This window comes from Pelophylax lessonae (assembly GCF_965119305.1).
Source record: "Pelophylax lessonae genome assembly, chromosome: 7".
In the NCBI taxonomy this organism is placed as follows: domain Eukaryota; kingdom Metazoa; phylum Chordata; class Amphibia; order Anura; family Ranidae; genus Pelophylax; species Pelophylax lessonae.
Window position 1 is genome coordinate 199067533 of NC_138774.1, and position 22057 is coordinate 199089589.

The window sequence follows — 22057 nt, forward strand, 5'->3', positions numbered from 1 at the left end:
CGGTCGTCGGACAAAAATTCCCTGCCGATTTTCGACGCGTGTGTACGAGGCTTAAGACTTGGGGTTCAAAACAATAGCATACTGACAGTATGATGATATACTGACAACTGGGGCTTAGAATAATAACACTGACACTTGGCACCCCAGAATAATCATATACTGACACATGGGGGGGGTGTCAGAACAATGTCACACTGACACAGGGGGTCCAGAATTATGACACGCTGACACTTGGAATTCAGAATATTGACATTGAAACTTGGAGCCCCAGAACAACAACAAACTGACACATTGGGGTCTGAAACCATAACATACTGACACATTGGGTTTGATTTACTAAAACTGGAGAGTGTAAAATCTGGTGCAGCTGTGCATGGTAGCCAATCAGCTTCTAACTTCAGCTTGTTCAATAAGGCTCTGTTCACACCTGAGCATTTTTCAGCTCATAAAACACTCATCTGTGAAAATCCAAAACGCCCAACAATCAAAATCCCATTCATTTCAAAGGCCCCTGTTCACATCTGAGCGTTTTGTCCCCTGAAGCAAAACGCCTGTAGCTGAAAAAAGTACAGGAGCTTCTTTTTGGGCTGATTACCAGTGTTTTTGTTAGATGTCAATGCCTGCCTCAAAAAATGCCTAAAAAACGCTGTAAAAATCGCAGTAAAATCACGGCAAAAAAAAAAGGGGGAAAACGCTACACTCAAGTGTGAATGCAGCCTAAAGCTTTGACAAAAAAGCCTGGGAGCTTTTGCGCTCTCCAGTTTTAGTAAACCAACCCCATTGAGCCTAGAATCGTGATATACTTATACATTGGGGTCCAGAATAATGCCACTTGGAGGTATAGAACTATGACATCCCAACACTTGGGGTTCAGAACAATAATACTGACTTTTGGAGTCCCAGAACAATGACATACTCACACATTAGGGTCCAGAACAATGACACTTGTAGTCCTAGAACAATGGCACACTGACACTTGAAGGTCCCAGAATAATGACATACTAGGGCGGTTTAATTTGAACCGTGTATGGGCAGGCTAAATGTACTGAGTTGATTTACCAATCAACTTGGAAACAGCCAGCATGCCTGGGTTTTACTTATCAATAGACTATAGAGGCTGCTACAGCCGCTACCAGTAATAATTGTGTTCTCCCGACAGGGGTCGGCTTCTTCTGGCCTGACCCCCCTCTCCTCCTGCCAGGAGCAGACAATGGCCCGGCAGGAGGGATTCCAACATCAACACTATCTGTGTTGATGAGGGAATTGAACACTCTGAGGTGATGCACTAACATTTTAAAGCCCTAGGACAATAACACATTACCTTTTGGAGCCCTAGAACAATGACACACTGACACTTGGAGGTCCCAGAATAATCACACACTGACACCTGAAGCCCCAGAACACCGAAATGCTAACACTCTGAGGTCCCAGAACAACGATACACTAATATTTTGAGGTTCCATGACAATGACACATTAACACTTTGAGCCCCAGAACAATGACACTTTGGGCTGTGTTCACATATTGGCATCTCGGATCGTGGGCAGAATCGCCGCGATTCTGCCCATGATCCTGAATCATTGCATAACCTGGGACGCTCATGCGATTCCCGTGACTTGCAATGGCACCCCAAACAAATCGCAGTAAAATCACGCATAAAGTACTGTGAGACACCTGTCGCCCAAAAAAAGTTTTTTTGGGCAACAGGCGTCCCGCAATTCTGTTTGCGCGATTTTACCGCGATATGTCACGCGACAATCGTTGCACAATCTCGCTGCATTTGGGTTGCCATTGCAAGTCACAGGAATGGCACAGACTTCCGCAATGATTCGGGATCACAGGCAGAATCGCCATGAGACGCCAATATGTGAGCGGAGCCTTGATACTTTGAGATACCAGAAGAATGACACGTTGACACCTGCACCCCCTGTTCAGTCTAGTTTGAGCCATGCTGGAAAATAAGCTCATCTATATTAGTGTTGATTGTAATGGTAAATAGTCTGAGGAATGTTTGGGACTCCAGGTTGTCAGTTTATTCAGGGTTTGCCTCTTCTAGGCTCTTGATATTGTGAAGATTTTCCGTTTCCAGTCACAAGCTCTGCTGCATATAGACTTCTCAAGTCAGTAAAATAGGATCCTCTAAGCATTGCATTTTTTTTTTTTGGTGATGACTTCCGCGTAGCCAAACTGTGACATCTCATGGCTGGATGAGCTCCATGTTTGAGGATCACATTTTACAGTTTTATATATATGGAGCCCACACTGGCAGTCTCTCTGGGGTCCTCAAGAAGAGCTGTCTGGGATCAGCCAGTTTAGGAATGTCATGGACACCTCAAATCCCAGGAAGCAGGCCTGAGACAAAAACAAGAGATTTTAAAAAAGTTTACTATTTGTATTCAGCTGTTTATTTTTAATATATGCAATACATTAGAGACATTCAGTACTTGGTAAGCTTTATCAATAATATAATGAAAGCAGCAAAGGTAATGTAAGTGCAAAGTGCAGTAATCCACAGCATCCAATTCATCTTGTTCTAGTTTTCCTCCAATAAAGTGAATTTATTAGTTGGTACGGCTTCCTGCATTTTGCCTTGCATTAAGTTGTGAGTTCAAATCTCACTAACGGTATTAAAAAATATTACAAGGCAGCAATATTGGCACGAAAAATAGAATGGACAAAAAAAACAAGCGAAAATAGAGAACACAATTAGCAATGGACCATTAGGTAAAATTATGTGGATACTACCACATTATAGGATGTTAGACACGAACACACACGTATTGACACGGTATTAAGGATATTGGTCTCAATTCACAAAAAGGGAAAATGGAAGTATAGGTCACAGTTAGTCCCATTAAGAGAAACAAATTATTTCCCACCGGAGCAAAGAGTACTATTTGAGGAATGGATAAAAGATGAAAATGCACAACTGAAAGACATAATCAAAAATGGAAAGACTTGTGCATTACAGGAATTAAAGCACAAGAAGGAAATTTTGCTGATCGATGAATGGCGGTATTTTCAGTTGAGGCATTTGTTACAACATTAACACAACCAATTAGATCTGGAGAAGATCTATTGCCTTTTTTTTTTTTTTTTTTTTTATTAAAAGGATACTTCACAGACAACAATAACATGTTTTTGTATGTGAACCGACAATTTTTCCAATAAAACGTGTAGGTTTGGTTTTCAAGAATGTGCATTGTAAGAAATAAAACATCTTTAAATGTATCATAACATGATAAATACACATAATAAATGCTACTTTCCAAGCCTCCATGAGAGCAGAGTGAGTTTCTTAATGGGGAATAAATCCCGTTTAGTTATAAAACCTACTGGTTGTAAGCAGCAAGGTATGGTATATTGACATGTGAATAAGAACTTGAGTCAGTTTGCATCCAGAAATATTTTACATTTTTAAAGTAAATAAAGAGAAAGGGAAAGAAGCTGTAAGATCCGATGTAAGATCCTCCATATGGACAATCTCATTCACCCTGTCAAGCCATTGTATGACTGTTGGGGCGGACTGCTGTTTGCACATAGCTGGGATACACGCACGGGCAGCATTTAAAATGTGTTTAAGTAAGGATTTATGGTACCTTTTCTTCGACATTGGCGTAAGATTAAGCAATACTGCCAATGAGTCATTTTGTAAGGTAACGTCTGTGAACCTCTGAATAAGTTGAAGCACAGGTCTCCAAAAAGTGGCAAGCACAGGACAATCTCAAAAAATATGTAGGAGGGTACCCTCAGATGAGTGGCATCTCCAACATCTATGGCTTTATTGAGGAAACAACTTGTCCAGGGCTGACGGCGTTCTCTACCATCTGGCCATTTTCTTGTAGGTAGATTCCTGGTATCTGCCACTCAGGGAAGATTTATGTGCAAAATAAAGTATTCATTCCTTTTGGGAATCAGAGAAAGTTACTCCAAGCTCCTTCTCCCACTTTACAAGGACGGGGGGCTCGGACTGCGCATTGAGTTCCAATAAATGTTTGTAGGAACTGGAAAGAGAACCTCAAATTGGACCCTCACCCAAACATATTTCCTCAAAAGCATGTAATTTCCTATGTGTTTCGGTAGTGATCGCAGGAAGTGCGAAAGTTGGACGGATCGCCATTGATTCAGGAAGGAGGGATGTGGGCCGGGAGGGCAGAATGTTAGCTGTACGCCATCCATCTGTACTCATAAGCTGTTTACTAAGCCTCTCATGGATAGAAGGCTAAAGTTTGAGTCTGTAAGTCCAGGCAGAAATCCCTGGTGTCCAATTATTGGTGTCATGGGAGAAGGCAAGCTCTCCAGGGAGGTAAGTTTGAAAAATCTGTCCACCTCAGCCAGGGTGGTACCTATTAATGGATGCCCTGTAATAGAGGCCAAGTATTGTCTACCGTCTAGGGCAATCCCACAAGCGGCACTCTAGAGACATCCTGTTCAACCTGGACCCACAGTTTGAGATTCTGGTGTCTGCACCAATCTATGACTCTAGTCATATGGACAGCTGTGTAATATAATGCAGGGTCTGGGAGGCTTATGCCATCTCTTGCTTTGGGCGGAGCAGCAGGTTTCCGCTCAGACTGGGATGTTTACCGTGCCAAACTTAATAAACGCGGAACGTACAGAATGAAAATACATTGGAGGTAGCTTGATTGGTAGCGCCTGTAAGAGGTATAACAGTCTGGGCATTGAATTCATTTTTAAGATATTACAACGACCAAACCAGGACAAGGCCAAGGAATCCCACTTTTTTAGGTCAAATACAACCAGTAGGTTTTATATCTACACGGGATTGATTCCCCATTAAGAAACTCACTCTGCTCTCATGGAGACTTGGACAAATTTCTAAGGGGAGGCTGAAATTTTAAGAAGAAAATCTCAGTCAGATTCGCCAAGATTTTCGTACCTAAGTCCTGAATGTGTTGCGTTGCCCATCTAAAAGGAAAATGTGGGCGTAGAGTGTTCATAACCGCTGTAGGAAGGGTCACGTTCAGGGCCTCTGATTTCTGGAGATGAAATTTGACAAGGAAGCAAAGCGTTTTAGCTCCCCCCGCAGAGAAGGTAGAGAGATGAGAGGTTTAGTAATGTAGAAGAGTAAGTCATCAGCATAAGCTGCCACTTTATGATGGTAATCTTTTGTGTGAACTTCCTGGATTGAGGAGTTACCCCGAACGTGTTGGATGAAAGGTTCCAACGTCAGAACAAGAAGTTGTCAGCCCTGCCTGGTACCGTTGGCTATAGAGAATGATTCTAAGTCAAAGCCATTAACACGGACTGTCGCAGTGGGAGTAGAGAACAACGAGTCGGTAATCTCACCTGTTTCAGTGTCTCATGGAGGAAGTTCCTACTCACTCAAACGCCTTTTCGGTGTCTGTAAACAAAAGTAGAAGGGGAGTTTGGGATTTCTCTGCCCCATCAATGGTGTTGGGCCCGTATAGTATTATCGCGGGCCTCACATGTTTGAATAAATCAAACTTGATCTAAAGAAATAATACGTGGCATCAAAGCAGCCAATCTCGTAGCTAGGATCTAAGTAAAAAGTTTGATATCACAATTTAAGAGTGAGTTATCTCTATAATTCCCGCACGAAAGGGGGTCTTTATCTGGCTTAGGGATAACAGCTATGCTCGCTTTCAGCATGTCTAGTGGGACCATTTTATCTTCAGTGATAGCATTAAAGGCCTTGGTAAAATGTGGAGCTAAAACTGATAAGTCTTATAATAGACACCTGAGAGGCCATCAGGGCCAGGTGCTTTGTTTTGTGGAGTAGAGGCAATCGTGGCACTAAATTCTTGTACAGAGATGGGCTGAGATAAAGCGTCCCTCTCCTCTGTGGTGAGTGTAGAGAGATTTGCTTCTTGAATATAAGTAGCCAAGTACAAAGGGTTTGGTGAATCTGAGGGCGGTATCACGGTTTGGCCAATGTTATAAAAGTTCCTAAAAGCTTATGTTAAGTCTGGAGTGGAATGGATCTTTGAGCCAGATGGAGTAGTCAGTGCAGGCACAAAGGTCGAGGACCTTCTGGCCCTTAAAGCATTAGCTAGCAGGCGGCTACGTTTGTCTCCATATTCGTAAAAGGAACGTCTAGCTCTCAATAAAATATGTTTTGCTTTGTACAGAGAGTGTTCTTCTGAACCCTCAACAATTCTGTTGCAGTAGCATTATCCGTGCCAGTTTTATGCTTGCGTTCTAGAACGTGAAGACGTGTCAAAAGATCAGAGAGGGCTTTCTGCCTCTTTTTCTTAATGAAGTGGCCATGTTTAGTCAGGATCCTCCTAATAACACATTTGTGAGCCGCCCAAACTGAGAGTGGGTTATCTACCGATTCCGTATTGTTGGCAAAATATGCTTTCAATTCCGTTAGTACATCTGCGGCTATGGCAGGATCTTTCAGGAGAGCCTCATTAAGTCTCCAGGTAGGAGTTATCTATTGCCATTTGATCAGTTGTGTACGTCAACAAAATAAGGACATGGTATCTCCCGGATCTATAAGATATTCATGACAGTGGCTGAACCAAAAATGCCGCCATACATTGAAAAATGGGAAAACAAAATAATCACATGGGTGAATGAACAACAGATAGGAAAAATTATGAAAATGGTACACAGTCTTGCAAGAGATATAAATATCATTGAAATAATTTATAAATGCCTTATGTGACGGTGGCGGGTATCAGATCCCTGCCCTTCTCACTAACTCATGACCAAGGACCAGCCAATCTCACACCCTCTCGTCACTTGCGTAACAATTCCACTCTCAGCTGCACCCGACACATAGATTTTCCAGCTTGCGGGACCACAATCTAGATGTAAGCAGGCTGAGAGCGGTTGTCACCGGGCTAATTAAGCAATTAACCCTTTCATTGCCACCACCGCTACGTAATGAGCCCAGCGGACACTCGCAATTTTAGAAATACCAATTATGACTTTAAAATAATCATCTGTAACTCGCACTGTCACCACAGACAGGGATGTTCAGAGGATTTATTCTATACAGTAGCACTCTTCAAGAGACAGGTTCCTTGTTAGTTTGCATTAAGAGCTTAGGGACAAGATTAACAATATTAATTAATTATAATAAAAAGGTTAAAATTGGTGCAAATAAAATATTTACAGAAAAAGGTGTTTCAAAGAAATAGCGACCTAATTCAGCAATTTAGAGAAATAAGATTGGATTGGGAAATAAGAATACTTGCATTCAATGTCCTTGGTCTTACCAGAGTTCAGAAGCTGAGCCAGTGTGATCGGTTCTCAAACCTGATAGATGTTCCTTCTTGATGTTACCATGAGAACTCCCAACCCCTTCTGCTTCTCTCTTTTTCTCTGAGACCACAGGGGGTGTTAACAGAAGTGTTAACAGAAGTCCCTGACCAATAAACACAGTGGTCATGGGTGGCCCTAAGGTTTACGACAATACCAAGGAACCTCCCGTATAGACAGACTTATAACATATTTCATATCTTCCAATATCTGCCGTCTTGAAACTGATAGATTATTGTGCAGCATTGAATTTTATATCCGTAGATACAAAACACAGGCCATCTCAAAGTAGCCTCTGACCCGTAAGGCATCTGACAGCTAGCTTGCCTCCCATAGGAGCTAAAGTGGTCATGTATGATCTCGTTCCGTTCAGTATTTTATTTTGCATTTAACTATACACTTTCTAGAGACATATCTTGTTTGTGTTTAAAGTTATGAATTGTGTATGTATTGTTCAATTTCTAATGAGCAGCTGGGCTACGTGATATTTACGACACGGCTCTGGTCAGCCTTAATGGATTTGCTCAGATTTACGACCGGCCTGTTCTGGAAGAAACCACATCTGCTAGGATTCCTGTCTGTGCTGAGATAAGGTTTCTTTGAAGGGCCGTTTGAAGTCGAAGCCCTCTGCCTTCCAGGAATGAATTAGCTTGAGGAGGGGGCTGTGTGAATGAGGGTCTTTGTAAACTGTCATGGCTGCTTGAACAAAATGGTTGCTTGAACAAAATGGTTGCTTGCGACAGCTTTTGGTATATCCAGTGCAGGGTATCATAACACCATACAAGATGGTATATAACACCAGATAAAGCATGAAAATATCAAATAGGGAAATCACCATACTGTTCGTGAGGATGTAAAGTAGTAGGAACCATGGCCCATATATGGTGGGAGCTTCCAAAAATAAAGAAAAACTGGTGGGAGGCGTTGCAACAAATAAAAGAGATTACAAACATAGAAATACCAGATCCGTGGGTATGTTTATTTCACGGTACAAAAATACAGTGATAACGCATTTAATTAGTGCGGTAAAAAGTCAGATACCATGATACTGGCAAGAATCACAGAGCCCCACAATAGGAGATTGGATCAAAAAAGTGGAAAATACATACAATACGGAATACTTGCGATGCAGTGAGGAGGACGAGAATGAAAATTTCACTGGCGTGTGGAAAGTTTGGATAGATTTAAAAAAAACAAAGAAATATGCAGGAATGGTGGGAATATAAGAGAGAAGAAGAAGGGTAAACACATAGAAATAATAGATTGAGTAGAGGGGTGTGAGGTGGGGATGGGAAAAGAGGAAGGGGGGGGGGGATTGAGTAATTAAAAAATGTTAATAAGAACAATTTTAATGCTTTGTATTTAATATATGGAAAATGAATACAGATTTTTTTTATATTATATAAGATTATTATAAAAAAAAAGATATTCCTATAACAAAGCAAGTCTTCCCCTTTTGAGTTCAGTTTCATTTGAAAATGATATACAAAGCCAGAACTTCTTTTATTTGTTTATGAGTGCTGAATGGTTAGAGTTTTTATTGCTGCGTATCCACACTGTGGAGATTCTCCTTCATGCAACCCTCCTCCAGTGCCTCCACATGAGCCACTCAGGAGATCAGATCTGTGGAAGCCGTTGAGAGACAAGCTGTCACTTGTAAACACAGAAGCCAGACTTCTGCTTTTACAAGCGACAGTGGTGAGCAGGGTCTGAGTCAGAGGTGGTGGAACTGAGTTCCACCAGGTTCCAGCTGAAAAAAAGCCCTGGTAAAATGTAGTATGGACATATATTGTAAAGGCAACTGTCAAAAAATGGATTTTTGTAAGATCTTACCGTAAAATCCTTTTCTCTTAGCTCATTGACAGACGTAGTCCTCGGTGATACACCACCTTCGGGTTATGTTGCCTCCACAGGAGCAGGACTAGACAGGAAATTAAAAAGCTCTGGCCACACCCTAGGGGCAGTCCCAGAGGGTATATCCTCTCTCTCTCTGCCTCAGCAAATCAGTTATGTGAAAAAGCAGTCTTTAGAGATTTAACCCAACCCAACTCAAAACACAGAGGGGCGGGGACTACGTCTGTCAATGAGCTAAGAGAAAAGGATTTTACGGTAAGATCTTACAAAAATCCATTTTTCTCTAGCGCTCATTGACAGACGTAGTCCTCGGTGATACACCACCTTCGGGACGTCCCAGAGCAGTATCACAACTGAGGGGTGGGAAAATGAAATCAAATCCCAATCTAGAAGGCCCAACCGGTGCCAACTAGAAGTTTACAATGCTCATCCTTAATGATGAGACTCAACAAAAAAGAGAAAAAAAATTTTTTTTTTTTTTCAAACAGAAAAAAACCCTCGAGGTAGACCACCGGTCTCCTCAAATTGCGGCCTGCAAAACCTTGCGGCCAAATGAGGCATCCGCCGATGCCGTCACATCAATTTTATAGAATTTTGTAAAGGTATGTACCGACGACCAGGTGGCCGCCTTACATACCTGGACCACTGACGCCTGATGGCGAAAGGCCCAGGAAGTACTGAGCGCTCGAGTGGAGTGCGCCCTAACAGGGAACGGAGGACTCTGACCCTTAATAGAATAAGCCTGTACCACCGTTTGTCTAATCCATTTGGCAATGGTCGCGGCAGATGCAGGCAAACCCTTTCTGGGGCCATCCGTGATCACAAAAAGTGAATCCGTCTTACGGAATGATTCCGTAGCTTTCAGGTATACCCTGATTGCCCGAACCACATCTAAGGAATGCAACGCATGTTCCCGATGATGCTTGGGCTGAGGACACAAGGAAGGTAGTACAATATCTTCATTCAGATGAAAATCTGAAACCACCTTAGGAAGAAAGGATGGCTTAGGATGAAGTACTACCTTATCCCTATGAATCACTAGGTATGGGGACTGGCATGATAATGCAGCCAGTTCTGACACCCTGCGAGCAGAAGTAATAGCCACCAGGAAGGCCACCTTCTGGGATAAAGTAAGCAAGGGAATCTCCCTGATGTTTTCAAAGGGAGGTTTCTGTAGAACCGACAAAACCAAATTAAGATCCCAGGGCGGTAAGGGCGCGCGGACTGGAGGAGCCAGGTGCCGCACCCCCTGGATGAAATTCCGCACCAAGGACTTGGTAGCTAAAGGTTTCTGAAAGAAGATTGCTAATGCTGAAACTTGACCCTTGATGGTGCTCAAGGCTAGCTTCTGCTCAACCCCTTGTTGCAAAAAAGCCAATATTCGAGTCACCGAATAGGTACGTGGAGGAAATCCTAAAGATTCGCACCACGCAATATAAGTCTTCCATGTGTGATAATAGACCTTGCTGGAAGTCGCTTTCCTTGCTTGAATTAGGGTAGGAATGACTGAAGCTGACAAACCTCTGTCCTTCAGTACTTGGGTTTCAATGGCCAAGCCATTAAACCCAGCGACTGTAAAGCATGATGGTAAATTGGTCCTTGAGACCACAGACACTCCCTGAGACGAAGTTCCCACGGAACGTCTGCGACTAGCATGTTCAAGTCGGCCAGGCCGGCTTGAGGAGGCCAGCCTAGAATTTCTAGGACCACTGGCGCTGATAGAATCTGAACCAGGCGTCCCTAGAGGTATCTGGCCCCGACCATCCGAGAAAGTCTGGTCGTTTTCTGTTCCCACACATTTATCAGATACCTGATTGTTATCAGGAAGGGTGATCTTTTCTGGTTGAACCTCAGGGACCGAAGTCACCCGACTAGAGGCTACTTGGCCTATCTGGTCAACCAGATCCGATTCCTGTGAGGTATAGGGACTAATCTTAGGAAAAGGTAAAGGAAAAGATCTATTCAGGGAACGGTAACTACCGCTTCCTGTAGTACTTAAATGTTGGAAGGGAAGAATCGCACCGGTAGTAGTGGTTGATGCTCGATCTAATGTCCTGAATACCGGTGAAAACGTCCCCCCACCCTGAAACCGGGTGGGGGCGCACCTTCAGGCTGTGTACTCCTTTGCTTCGGGTTTGGCTGGGTTGGTCCTCTGTTTGTCCGACCAGCCCTTCTTGAACCCTCCTGGAGGAGTCTTGCCTTTCCCGCTAGTACCAGCCGGGCGCCCTTTATGGGCGGTAAAGAAAGGTCCTCGCTTGTTGCGAGGTCCCTTAGCTTTAGCAGCCTGTGGCAAAAAAGTGCTCTTGCCCCCAGTGGCATCCTTAATGATTTCATCTAGGTTGGCCCCAAATAGACGATTCCCCTGAAAAGGGAGATTTGTCAAGGTCTTCTTAGAACCTAGGTCAGCTGACCAGCATTTTAACCACAGCACACGTCTGAGGATCACCGCTGACATAGATGCATGCCCTAATAAGGGAGTAGTGTCCAAGGCTGCGTCACAGATAAACTGTAGCCCTAGTATAATCTGTTCCATCAAATCAGATGTCTCCTGGGGAATATCTTTTCCCCTAAGGTCTTGGCGTACCATTTTCGCCCATTCCGTAAGTGTCTGGGAAACTAGACCAATAACAATTACTGGTCTAAATGCTGACCCTATCAGAGAGAAGATGGTGCGGGACTCTGCTTCCATCTTTCGATCCACCGGATCCTTAAAGGACGAAGTGTCCTCCACTGGGATAACCGTGGCTTTATTCAGCCTGGAAATAGGTGGATCCACCACTGGTGGTACCGTCCATTTCTTAATGATGGATTCCTCAAACGGATAGCGTCTAGCAATACGCTTGGAAATAGTAAAGGTACGTTTAGAATGCTCCCATTCTCCTTTAATCTGATTACCGAAACATTTGGGTACAGGAAAAACCTTCACCGTTTTGATGGGCTTATTAGTACCAAAAGGAATCTCTGTTTCAGTTGCCTCTGCCGGTAAAGCCTCAAGTTTTAAGGTTTCCTGCACTGCCACAACTAGTGCGTCCACCAATGCTTCTTCCTGAATTATAGCAGGAGAAGAAGCGTCCTCCTCACTGTCTGAGGGGGCTTTACCTGGGATAACAGCCCTTGCAGAGGAACCTGCAACTGCAGTGACCATCTCTGAATCTGAGTCAGAGGTGTCAGATAGTATAGGGGTAGGCGGGGGTCGCTTCCTTGACCCCCGTCCCTGACAGGCCGCCTCCACCCGAGCCACCATAGACTCCAAAATTGCTGTAAATGACTCTACACTCTGTGCACCGGCGGGTCCCGTGGCCCCCTCGAGGGAAACAGGTGGGGGAATATGTGTGGCAGGGTCCATGATAATTCCAGTCACTTCCTGGATAATATAATTCAAAAATAAAAAACTTTTTTTTTTTTTTTTTCCAGACCCCCAGCGCCACAAAAAGCCCCTTAGTGTTACCTGCTAGGGATCCCTATCGATCGAGAGAGAGAGAGAGATAGACCCCCAGGCTCACCACTTGATGCTCAGAGTTTAACTGCAACAGGTTACAGCGCTGTCTTGACAAACAGGAAGTCTTTTGGCTGGCTGCCCAGGAAGAAAGGAGGCGGCTCCGCCCCTCTGCACGCCTTCCGGCGCCTCCCCCAAGCTCCACGAGGTGTTTGGATCACCTCAAACATGGCCGCCCCCATGCTGGAGACACGAGGCTATGCCAAAATGGCGGCTCGTGCGATCCAGCAAAAAAAATGGCGGCGGCCTGTACTGAATAGCGGTGTGCTGCAGGGCACACAACACTCTCTCTGCATGGGGATATGGCGTGGTTGGCGGTACCGGCCCTGGCGGACCGCATGGCCATTCGGGAGGCCTGCTAATAGCTGGAGATCTGATTAGGAAGGCAGTCTACATGTCCGTGGCTTCTGACTGGTAGGTAGCTTATTCTTATCACCGTAAGATTCCCAGAATGCCACAGATTACATCTTTTTAACATGTATACAATTAGATTGTTAGCTCCCAAACCAAGCCTCCTGGCTTTTTGCACATAAAATCACACTCAAAGTAGGAGGATCTGTGTCATGTTATAGGATAGAGAGGGACTCTATCTTACCATACAGAGAGGGGCCCGCGTTCACCACAAGACCCGTCAGGGGAAAAGGGGGAACATACTACTCACCATACCGGAACCAGGCGGGCACCAACTCCTGACAGTACCCCTCTCCACCGGGGCGGGAGGGCTGTCGACCGATACGGACGCCGTGACTCATGGTCTTTGGCGTTTCAGCGAGACGTTTAACTCGCGGGGTCAGTCCTTTAATGGGACTTTGTCGCGGCCGACCCAGCGCGGAGCTATGGCCTGCACGCGCTCGTAGGCTGAACTGGGGTGACCACCGGATCTCAACATCCAGCCCGTCGCCCAGTTCAGCTTTATTGCTTGAAGATCTCACAGGAACACTGGAGAAAAAAGGCTGTCTAAAAAATCCTTTAAGAAAAAATTCTTGCCAGGACCTAAGATCCCAGCAAGGTATCTAGGTCCTTACTCCTAACTAGACAGAAAATAACTGATTTGCTGAGGCAGAGAGAGAGAGGATATACCCTCTGGGACTGCCCCTAGGGTGTGGCCAGAGCTTTTTAATTTCCTGTCTAGTCCTGCTCCTGTGGAGGCAACATAACCCGAAGGTGGTGTATCACCGAGGACTACGTCTGTCAATGAGCGCTAGAGAAAACAGGATTACGCTTACTTTGGATAGATATTCCCTCACTTCACTTTGTGTCTGCAGGACAGAAAGTGAAGGTAAATCTCCCATTAGGGAGAAAAAAAATTTATAACAGGAGTTTTACCTCTTCTCTACTCCTTCTAAATTAAAACAATGCCTTTAGATGCACTAAGTTGTCTTTGTCTTGTAATAGATTGGTTTACAAACACGGACATTTGCACCTAGATGGGGGAAAGTGATCTCTATGTAAACATGGATTTTCTCAGGGGAAAGCATTTATTTATTTCTTTTTCAGTACTCACCGCATTGGCTGGGAATGCTCGCAACATAGCTGCTGTAAAGCCCCTGTACAACCCCCTGGGCCCTTCATTTTTCATAACTTCTCTTAAGACATCCAGGGCACCTCTGTATTGGTCAGCATGAGCTGGAATGAGACAAAAAAAAAAAAAAAACTGTTAATGACAAAGCCTAAAGTGTCACTAAATTCGTTTTTTTCATTTTGAATACAGTAAGGGAAGGTTATAACCCCTATCTGGGGTTTTTTTTGTCATATATGTCACATTGGGGAGATTTCCCTTCATTTCCTGTTCCATAGTCAAAACAGGAACTGAGAGGAAATCCCTCCAAAGTGAGGGAATCCTGGTGTGTCACCAGAATAACCAGAACCAGCGTTTCCCCTCTGGAAGATTTCCCTTCTATTCTCAACCAAAAATGTAGGATTTTCTTTTACTTTCACTTTCATGATAACAGTAAACAGGACAAACAGAGAGGGGGTGACTCCCTAACGGGGACACAGACAGCAATGAAAATTGACAGGGGTGACACTAGCTTGTCATAACCTTACAATTTGGTTGTACAATACTTCTGCAGCTGTAATCTTCTGGTGCTGCGTGAGTTAATGGCCCTGAGGAGGCACTCCTCAAGACAGCCGACAATGCGCGCCCAGGGCCGCTGATAGGGCAGTACAACCAGCCCTGCTGTACCGGCCGGGCTCCATGAGCTCCACTAGGGGCCCGGGCAGCTTTAAAGTTAACTTCTGCCTAAATAAATAGAAATCCTTTAAATTCCATCCCCCACTTCAATTTCATTACAGGGTGTATAAATATATTTTCCTGGGCCCCATGAGGTCAACAGAGGGGCCCAGGAGGTGATAGCAGAGGAGGGACTTTATTTCCATTTTCGGGGTGTAGGCACACTAACCTTGTGCACTGTGAATATGCTGCACTGAATGAATATGTAGTTCCGGCCGCCCTGGCGGAGTGATTCGTTTGTGCATGCTGTGGAATGAGGAAGTGACTGATGAGAGATGGATGAGAGGGCTCAGCAGTGCACAGACCAGCAGCACACAGTGACACTGACAGACTTCTATGGAAGGAAGGTACAGCTCCCAGACTCCCTGACTGTGTGCTTATAATCATATTCATTATGATGATCACAGCACAGCATGTACTTTATGGCTCTGGCTCTGTGTTATATGGCTTTTGGGTGCTGACTTTGTTAACTTATGGCCATACTGATTGTAACACAGTGCAGCCTTAACAAAGTCAGCACCCAGCAGCCATGTGACACAGAGCCATAAAGTACATGCTGTGCTGTGATCATCATAATGAATATGATTATAAGCATGAGTTGCTAGTTCACTCTTGTGTTTGGAAGGGGAAAGGGGGGAGTAAGAACATGCAGCTGAGCCATGTTTTTACCTCCCACTACCACCGCTCCCCTTAAATAGCCTTTCAACCAAGCTTTTCAATTAGGTCCGCCTGTCAGCTTTACATGCGGATCTGATTGAATGTTCCATGTAGGTCTATGGGGGTTTGGATGTAAATGGACTTGTGTCCATACACCCTCCTTCCTCCGGGTCTGCAGACCTAAATGTTATAGATCAAAGCTAGCATGATGTAAAATGGATATGAGTGCATTTACATCTGGCCACCCATAGAGACATTACAAGTCATTCATAGACAGGGCTATTGATTGGCATGATTTTGGGGCCCGACCCCATTGTGGATCAGTTCGGGGCTAGGCACTTCAAGGTCCTATGGATCCCGGGTTCTGACTTGCAAGAGGTTCAGGACTTCCTGATGCTATGGTCCTCAACAGACATTACCCCATTAGAAAAACACTTGAGGGTTCTCAGTGGAGGGCCACTGATAAGCCAGTACATGAGCTTAGCAGGGAGGGCCCGGGCAGCCTCACAGACAAAATGCACCCCCCGCTCATTCCACTCCTACTAGCTTAGGGGGTGTTATATACTACATGCAATTCCAGGGCCCCTTTCTGATTATGGGATGGTGGAGGCGGAGCAGTTGAGGGACTTTTTTTTTTTCAATTTTGGGCGCATGCGCATTCCCGCACCTGCTCCGCATGTTGCTGGCTGCTGTGCTAAAGTCCTGGATGCCTGCCACTGTGGCTGCCCATTGCCTACCCTGGCGGAGTGATCTTCCTCCGCTCAGGTCCCCACTCAGCAGCCGAGATCAAGAGGCTTATGTGAGGCGGGTGGCAGCAGCAGTGGCAAGGAGAGACAGCTTACAGTGAGCAGAGGGAGCCACACTATATTGTGGATGGAGCACATGTAAGCTGCAGGTTTAGTACGTTTCCTAAGTAAATTATTAACATTTTTTCCCCACAGGTTTTTTATTTAGAATTGTACTGCAGCATGGAGAAGGGGCCCTAAATAAATAAGCATACTTTGCTTTGTAATATAAGACCCACCTAAATTAGTTTTGCTAATTTTAGCTAAAATTGCAGAATGTATTGAAGCCACTGCATCATGTGCCAGTAAAGCAGCTAGCATTTTCAAAAGCAATGGTCAGCAATGGCTGATTACAAATTTTTATAATCACTGTATTTCTTTAAGAGACCCTGCCATGTAACAAAATACCCATGTGATAAGGTTCTGATGGCAGTAACAATTTTCCAAACGTAAAAGAGCAGTGCATGTTGTGAGCCTATATATCTCCATCTTCTGCTAGTTATACTGACTTTGCTGTATGCTTTGTACACAGATCAGCAATCTGGCTATTTAGTCTCACTGCAAAGCAAGGAGAAAAAACAGACTGTTCTGTTAGTAAAAGCAGCACATATAAGGCAGGGTCTGGGGCGGGACCAGGGGCGGAGTTGAGGGTGGGGCTAAAGGGGGCCCCGTCAGGTAGGCTGTACGGGGCCCCATGATTTCTATCAGCGGCCCTGTGCGCGCCCGTCCACTCGCCTCCTTTATTCACAGAAACCATACTATACTTTCCATGAATAAATAACGATCTTTGAATGGAAAAGGCGGACCTTCCATTCATCCACCCGTCTTCCATTTAAAAAGTGCTTTTCATTCAAATAAGCTATAGTGCAGCTTCTATGGATGAAGGATGGGGTGGAAAGAGCAGGCATTGGCAGCCTCCAGTAGGGGGTGGGCGGAGGACCTCAGATCTTCACTATCCCATTATCCCACTTTGCATTAAATTTAAGTAACATCCCTTGTGCTCATTTAAAAAAAAAGAAAAATTACCTAAACTTAGGTTTTTACAGCTTCCAGACCGACCTATAACAGTTTTACTGCTACAGGGCAGCACCCATGCACCAAATCGCGTATATATATATGTGTGTGATCTGATACTTCCAGATAGGGGTTGCACATGCCATTATACACAGTGGAAGCCGTTTGATCGCCCCTGATGTTTAACCCCTTCCCAGCCAGTGTCATTAGTACAGTGCATATTTTTAGCATTGATCACTGTATTAATGTCACTGGTTCCCAAAAAGTGTCAAGTGTAAGTTAATGTCAGAATATCGTAGTCCTGCTATAAGTCGCTGATCGCTGCCATTAGTAAAAAAAAAAATAAAATGAAATCAAAATATCCCATAGTTTGTAGACCCTATAATGTTTGCGCAAACTAATCAATATAGGCTTATTGGGAAATATATAGCAGATTACATACTGACCTAAATTTATGAAGAGATTTGATTTTTCCATTTTTTTTTTATTGAATATGTTTTATAGCAGAATATATACATTTTTATTTTTGTTTTTAAATGTCTTTTTTTTTGTTTGTTTATAGGGCAAAAAAATAAAAACACAGAGGTGATCAAATACCACCAAAAGTAAGCTTTATTTGTGAGGGGAAAAAGGATATAAATTCTATTTGGGTACAGTGTTGCACGACTGCGCAATTGTCAGTTAAAGTAGCACAGTGCCATATCGCAAAAAAATTGCCTGGTCATGAAGGGGGGTAAATATTCTGGAGGTCAAGTGGTTAATATTGTTTACAAGGAATATCACAAATGTACTAACAATTGCATCTAGTTCTCTCTTTTCTTGCATTGGGAAAGCTGCAGATCTTATAGCCCAGTGTCTGTGCCCCTGTCTCCTTGTTCACATCAAGCTGGAAAAGCATATACAGTGGGGAAAATAATTATTTGATCCCCTGCAGATTTTGTACGTTTGCCCACTTACAAAGAAATGAAGGGTCTATAATTTTTATCATAGATGTATTTTAAATGATGGAGACAGAATATAAACCACAAATCCAGAAAAAACACATAATACAAATGTTATAAATTGAGCTGCAGTTCAGTGAGTAAAATAAGTATTCAATCCCCAAGCAAAACATGACTTAGTACTTGGTGGAGAGACCCTTGTTGGCAAGCACAGAATTAAGACGTTTCTTGTAGTTGGTGACCAGGTTTGCACACATCTCAGGAGGAAGTTTGGTCCACTCATCTTCACAGATCTTCTCTAAATCCTTAAGGTTTCTTGGCTGTGACTTGACAATTCGAAGTTTCAGCTCCCTCCATAAATTTTCTATAGGATTAAGGTCTGGAGACTGGCTAGGTCACTCCATGACCTTAATGTGCTTCTTCTTGAGCCACTCCTTTGTTGCCTTGGCGGTATGTTTTGGGTCATTGTCATGCTGGAAGACCCATCCACGACCCATCTTCAGTGTTCTGGCTGAGGGAAGAAGGTTCTCATCCAAGATTTTACAATACATGGCCCAGTCTATTGGCCCCTCAATGTGGCAAAGTCAGCCTATACCCTTAGCACAGAAACAGCCCCAAAGCAAAATGTTTCCACCTCCATGCTTAACTGTAGGGATGGTGTTCTTAAGGTCATAGTCAGCATTTTTCTTCCTCCAAACAGGGCAAGTCGAGTTAATGCCAAAGAGCTCAATTTTGGTTTCATCTGACTACAACACTTTCTCCCAATCCTTCTCTGAATTATTCAGATTCATTGGCATGTCTGTATATGTGCCTTCTTAATGAGGGGGACCTTGCGGGCGCGGCAGGATTTCAATCCATGGCGCCGTATTATGTTATCAATAGTTTGTTTGGTGACTATGGTCCCAACTGCCTTGAGATCATTGACAAGCTCCTCCTGTGTAGTTCTGGGCTGATCCCTCACTTTTCTCATGATTATCCTTACCCCATGAAGCCAAATCTTGCAAAGAGCTCCAGATTGAGGGCAATTGATGGTTATTTTGTATTTCTTCCATTTGCAAATAATTGCTCCAACAGTTGTCTTCTTCTCACCAAGCTTCTGGCTGGTGGTCTTGTAGCCCATTCCAGCCTTGTGCCGGTCTACAATCTTGTTCCTGATGTTCTTTGACAGCTCTTTGGTCTTGCCCTTGATGGTGAGGTGTAAATGGAAGAAAGAGATTCTGTGGACATGTGTCTTTTATACACATAGTTGTCGTTAGGAGCACCTTTTTTGACAGGACTAATCTGTGCACCACATGAGCACATACTGTAGCCAGTCTGTGGGAGCCAGAATTATTGTTGGCGGGGTAGGGGATCAAATACTTGTTTTACTCAGTGAAATGCAACTCAATTTATAACATTTGTGTCGTGGATTTTTGGTTGATATTCTGTCTCTGTCATTTAAAATATACCTATGATGAAAATTTTAGACCCTTTATTTCTTTGTAAGTGGGCAAATTAACAAAATCTGCAGGGGATCAAATAATTATTTTCCCCACTGTATGGATCAACGTAGCGCAAGCTACTTATAGAGGATGGGACACAGATGATGGGATACAAGCCTCTCATCTGTGTCATGCTAAAGGGGGAGGTGTGTGAGTTAGCACACCTTTTCTTTAAATAATTTTTTATCATTGTACATGGAGCACAGGTATGTAGAAAAGGCTGAGATACCTGTCTGGAATCGAGACTTTAGTACGTCCATCGGAATGGCCACTACCCAGTTACACATGCCAGCCACACCTCCTGCGAGCAAAATACGCACTGCACTGAGATTGTTGACGCTGTGAGATTCAGAAGATACAAGGATGAACACATTACAGATGTACAGTGTTAGAAGATCAAGATAAAATACTGCAACTGATACTGACAAACCAGAATTCCTTTTCACTGTCCTGATTTCTATAAACACCATGCAATCTTGAAATTTGATTGGCATTTGCTGTCTGCTTGGGCCCTACACTTTCCACTGAACTTAGACTCCAATAAAACAAGGAAAACTGCAACCACATAGTATTAACAGTCACTCTCTGTAAAATATTTTATAACGTGTCTCAGTCAGTTTCTATGTCTATCAGTCAGTGTCATTTTGTAGCTTTTGTTCTGCAGGCTGAGACTTCCACTCCTTGGGGTAACATTTATTTCTCAGCTCCTGGTACATCTGTATTCTGTGTTTGTAGTATGAAAATAAATGTGTGCCAACATAACATCGGGGTTTATTTACTAAAAATCTTAGGCAGCTCTGCATAGAAACCAATAAGCTTCCAGGTTTTATTGTCAAAGCCTAATTGAACAAGCTGAAGTTAGAAGCTGACTGGCTACCATGCACAGCTGCACGAGATTTTGCACTCTCCAGTTTTAGTAAATCAACCCCATTGTGTCCATCCCGCCTGTTCTGCTAGAACTGATGCTAGAACTGCTGCTGTCATTGTCAGATAGCTCTGAAATTTCCAAAGATATCTGGGGGTTGATGAACATTTAAAATGTAATGCTCAACATCAGGTAAGGGACTATATACACAGCTGACATACATGTATAAAACATGTTTAACACCATAAAGGATTTGTAATTCTGTGCAGCCAACTTGTAAATCAGGTGCCCCTGTAAAACAAAACAGCCAGCTTGGAACATGTGTCCTGCCTGTTGACTGTACAGTGAAAGAGTAGCAGCCTGCTGGTGAGTTCGCCACTCTGTACTCTCCTCCTGCCAGCACATCAGCCTAGCCTGACGGGCTCCTAGGGCTGACCATGTGCTCAATTTTCTGCCATAAATATAGACAATATTACATAGCATATTCCTTTATTATGCTTGTGTCTAGCATTTTTGTAAAATTTGTAGCTTTACGCTATGTAGCAATTTACTTCAGTATTGGTGATTAATTATTGAGTCATTAGTCACCTTTGACCTTCTGGTGTAAGCATCTGTTTCATCCACTCATAGCTCATGAAGTACATTCCAGTGGCGGGGATATCTTATAGAGAACATAGAGAGTGATCAGAAAAATATCAGGTAATATTAAATTCATATACTAATATCCCTCAGTGTCAGGACAGGTGATTGTTACACAGATTGTAAGCTTCTGTAGCGCTACCTCCGAAGGAGCCACTTGGTAATTTAGGTTCTCGGTTTTTCGCTTTGCCCCAAAAAACATCCTCAGCCCCTCTGGCACACCCGGATGAATGAAAGTTACTGCAAGCACTTATAAGAACATGAGTACACCTTTAACTTGACTGTGAATTAGCACCAGGAAATAGACACAAAACTGTTTAGTGGTAAATTAACTCAATGTATTGGCGCAGTTTAGAATAAATGGGTTTGAGTACACAAATCAAGACACAGAAGGTAGGTTAAGACAGTAAAATCACTATGCCAAAGTAACTTAGAGTTCTGTACCATTAGACTGGGATTAACTCATAAATTAGCAAAGTAATCAATAAACAGTGTATATAAGCGTTAACTGCAATGTGAATAATCATACTAAAATTAGTCTGCAGTGCATTCTAGGAGAATGGCTAGGATATGGTCCAATGTTCCCTGAGAGTTACTTCTTAGCATAAGCAATAGGTAAAGGTATCGTGTAGCAGAAATAAAGGGACAATCTTAAGTCCTAACTCTTTGGCTGGCTAGCGTTGGGGCCCAGTTGTACCGTTGGTGCACATGAAAACAGTCCTAATCAAGCCTGCAGGCAGCAATAAGGCTACTAAATGGATGTATGGTCAGTTCCTAAAGGGCTCAGTCTCTCTAGAAGCAGATAGTAAAACCCCATAGAAGCAGCTCCCCGGTTCAG

General features: G+C 43.6%; 1 protein-coding gene across 1 annotated transcript in view; it reads right to left on the reverse strand.

Annotated features, from left to right (window-relative positions):
* Positions 1 to 1888: 1888 nt before the first annotated feature.
* LOC309559643 (mitochondrial carnitine/acylcarnitine carrier protein-like) overlaps positions 1889 to 22057 on the reverse strand; it is a 41629-nt gene continuing 21460 nt past the window's right edge. Inside the window, exons 6-9 of the mRNA XM_082262987.1 lie at positions 21169 to 21241; positions 19945 to 20054; positions 14109 to 14230; positions 1889 to 2352 (exon numbers count right to left, since the gene is read on the reverse strand). Of these exons, the coding sequence (XP_082119113.1) occupies positions 2284 to 2352; positions 14109 to 14230; positions 19945 to 20054; positions 21169 to 21241 (374 nt within the window). The 3' untranslated portion in view covers positions 1889 to 2283. The remainder of the gene's footprint in view (positions 2353 to 14108; positions 14231 to 19944; positions 20055 to 21168; positions 21242 to 22057) is intronic.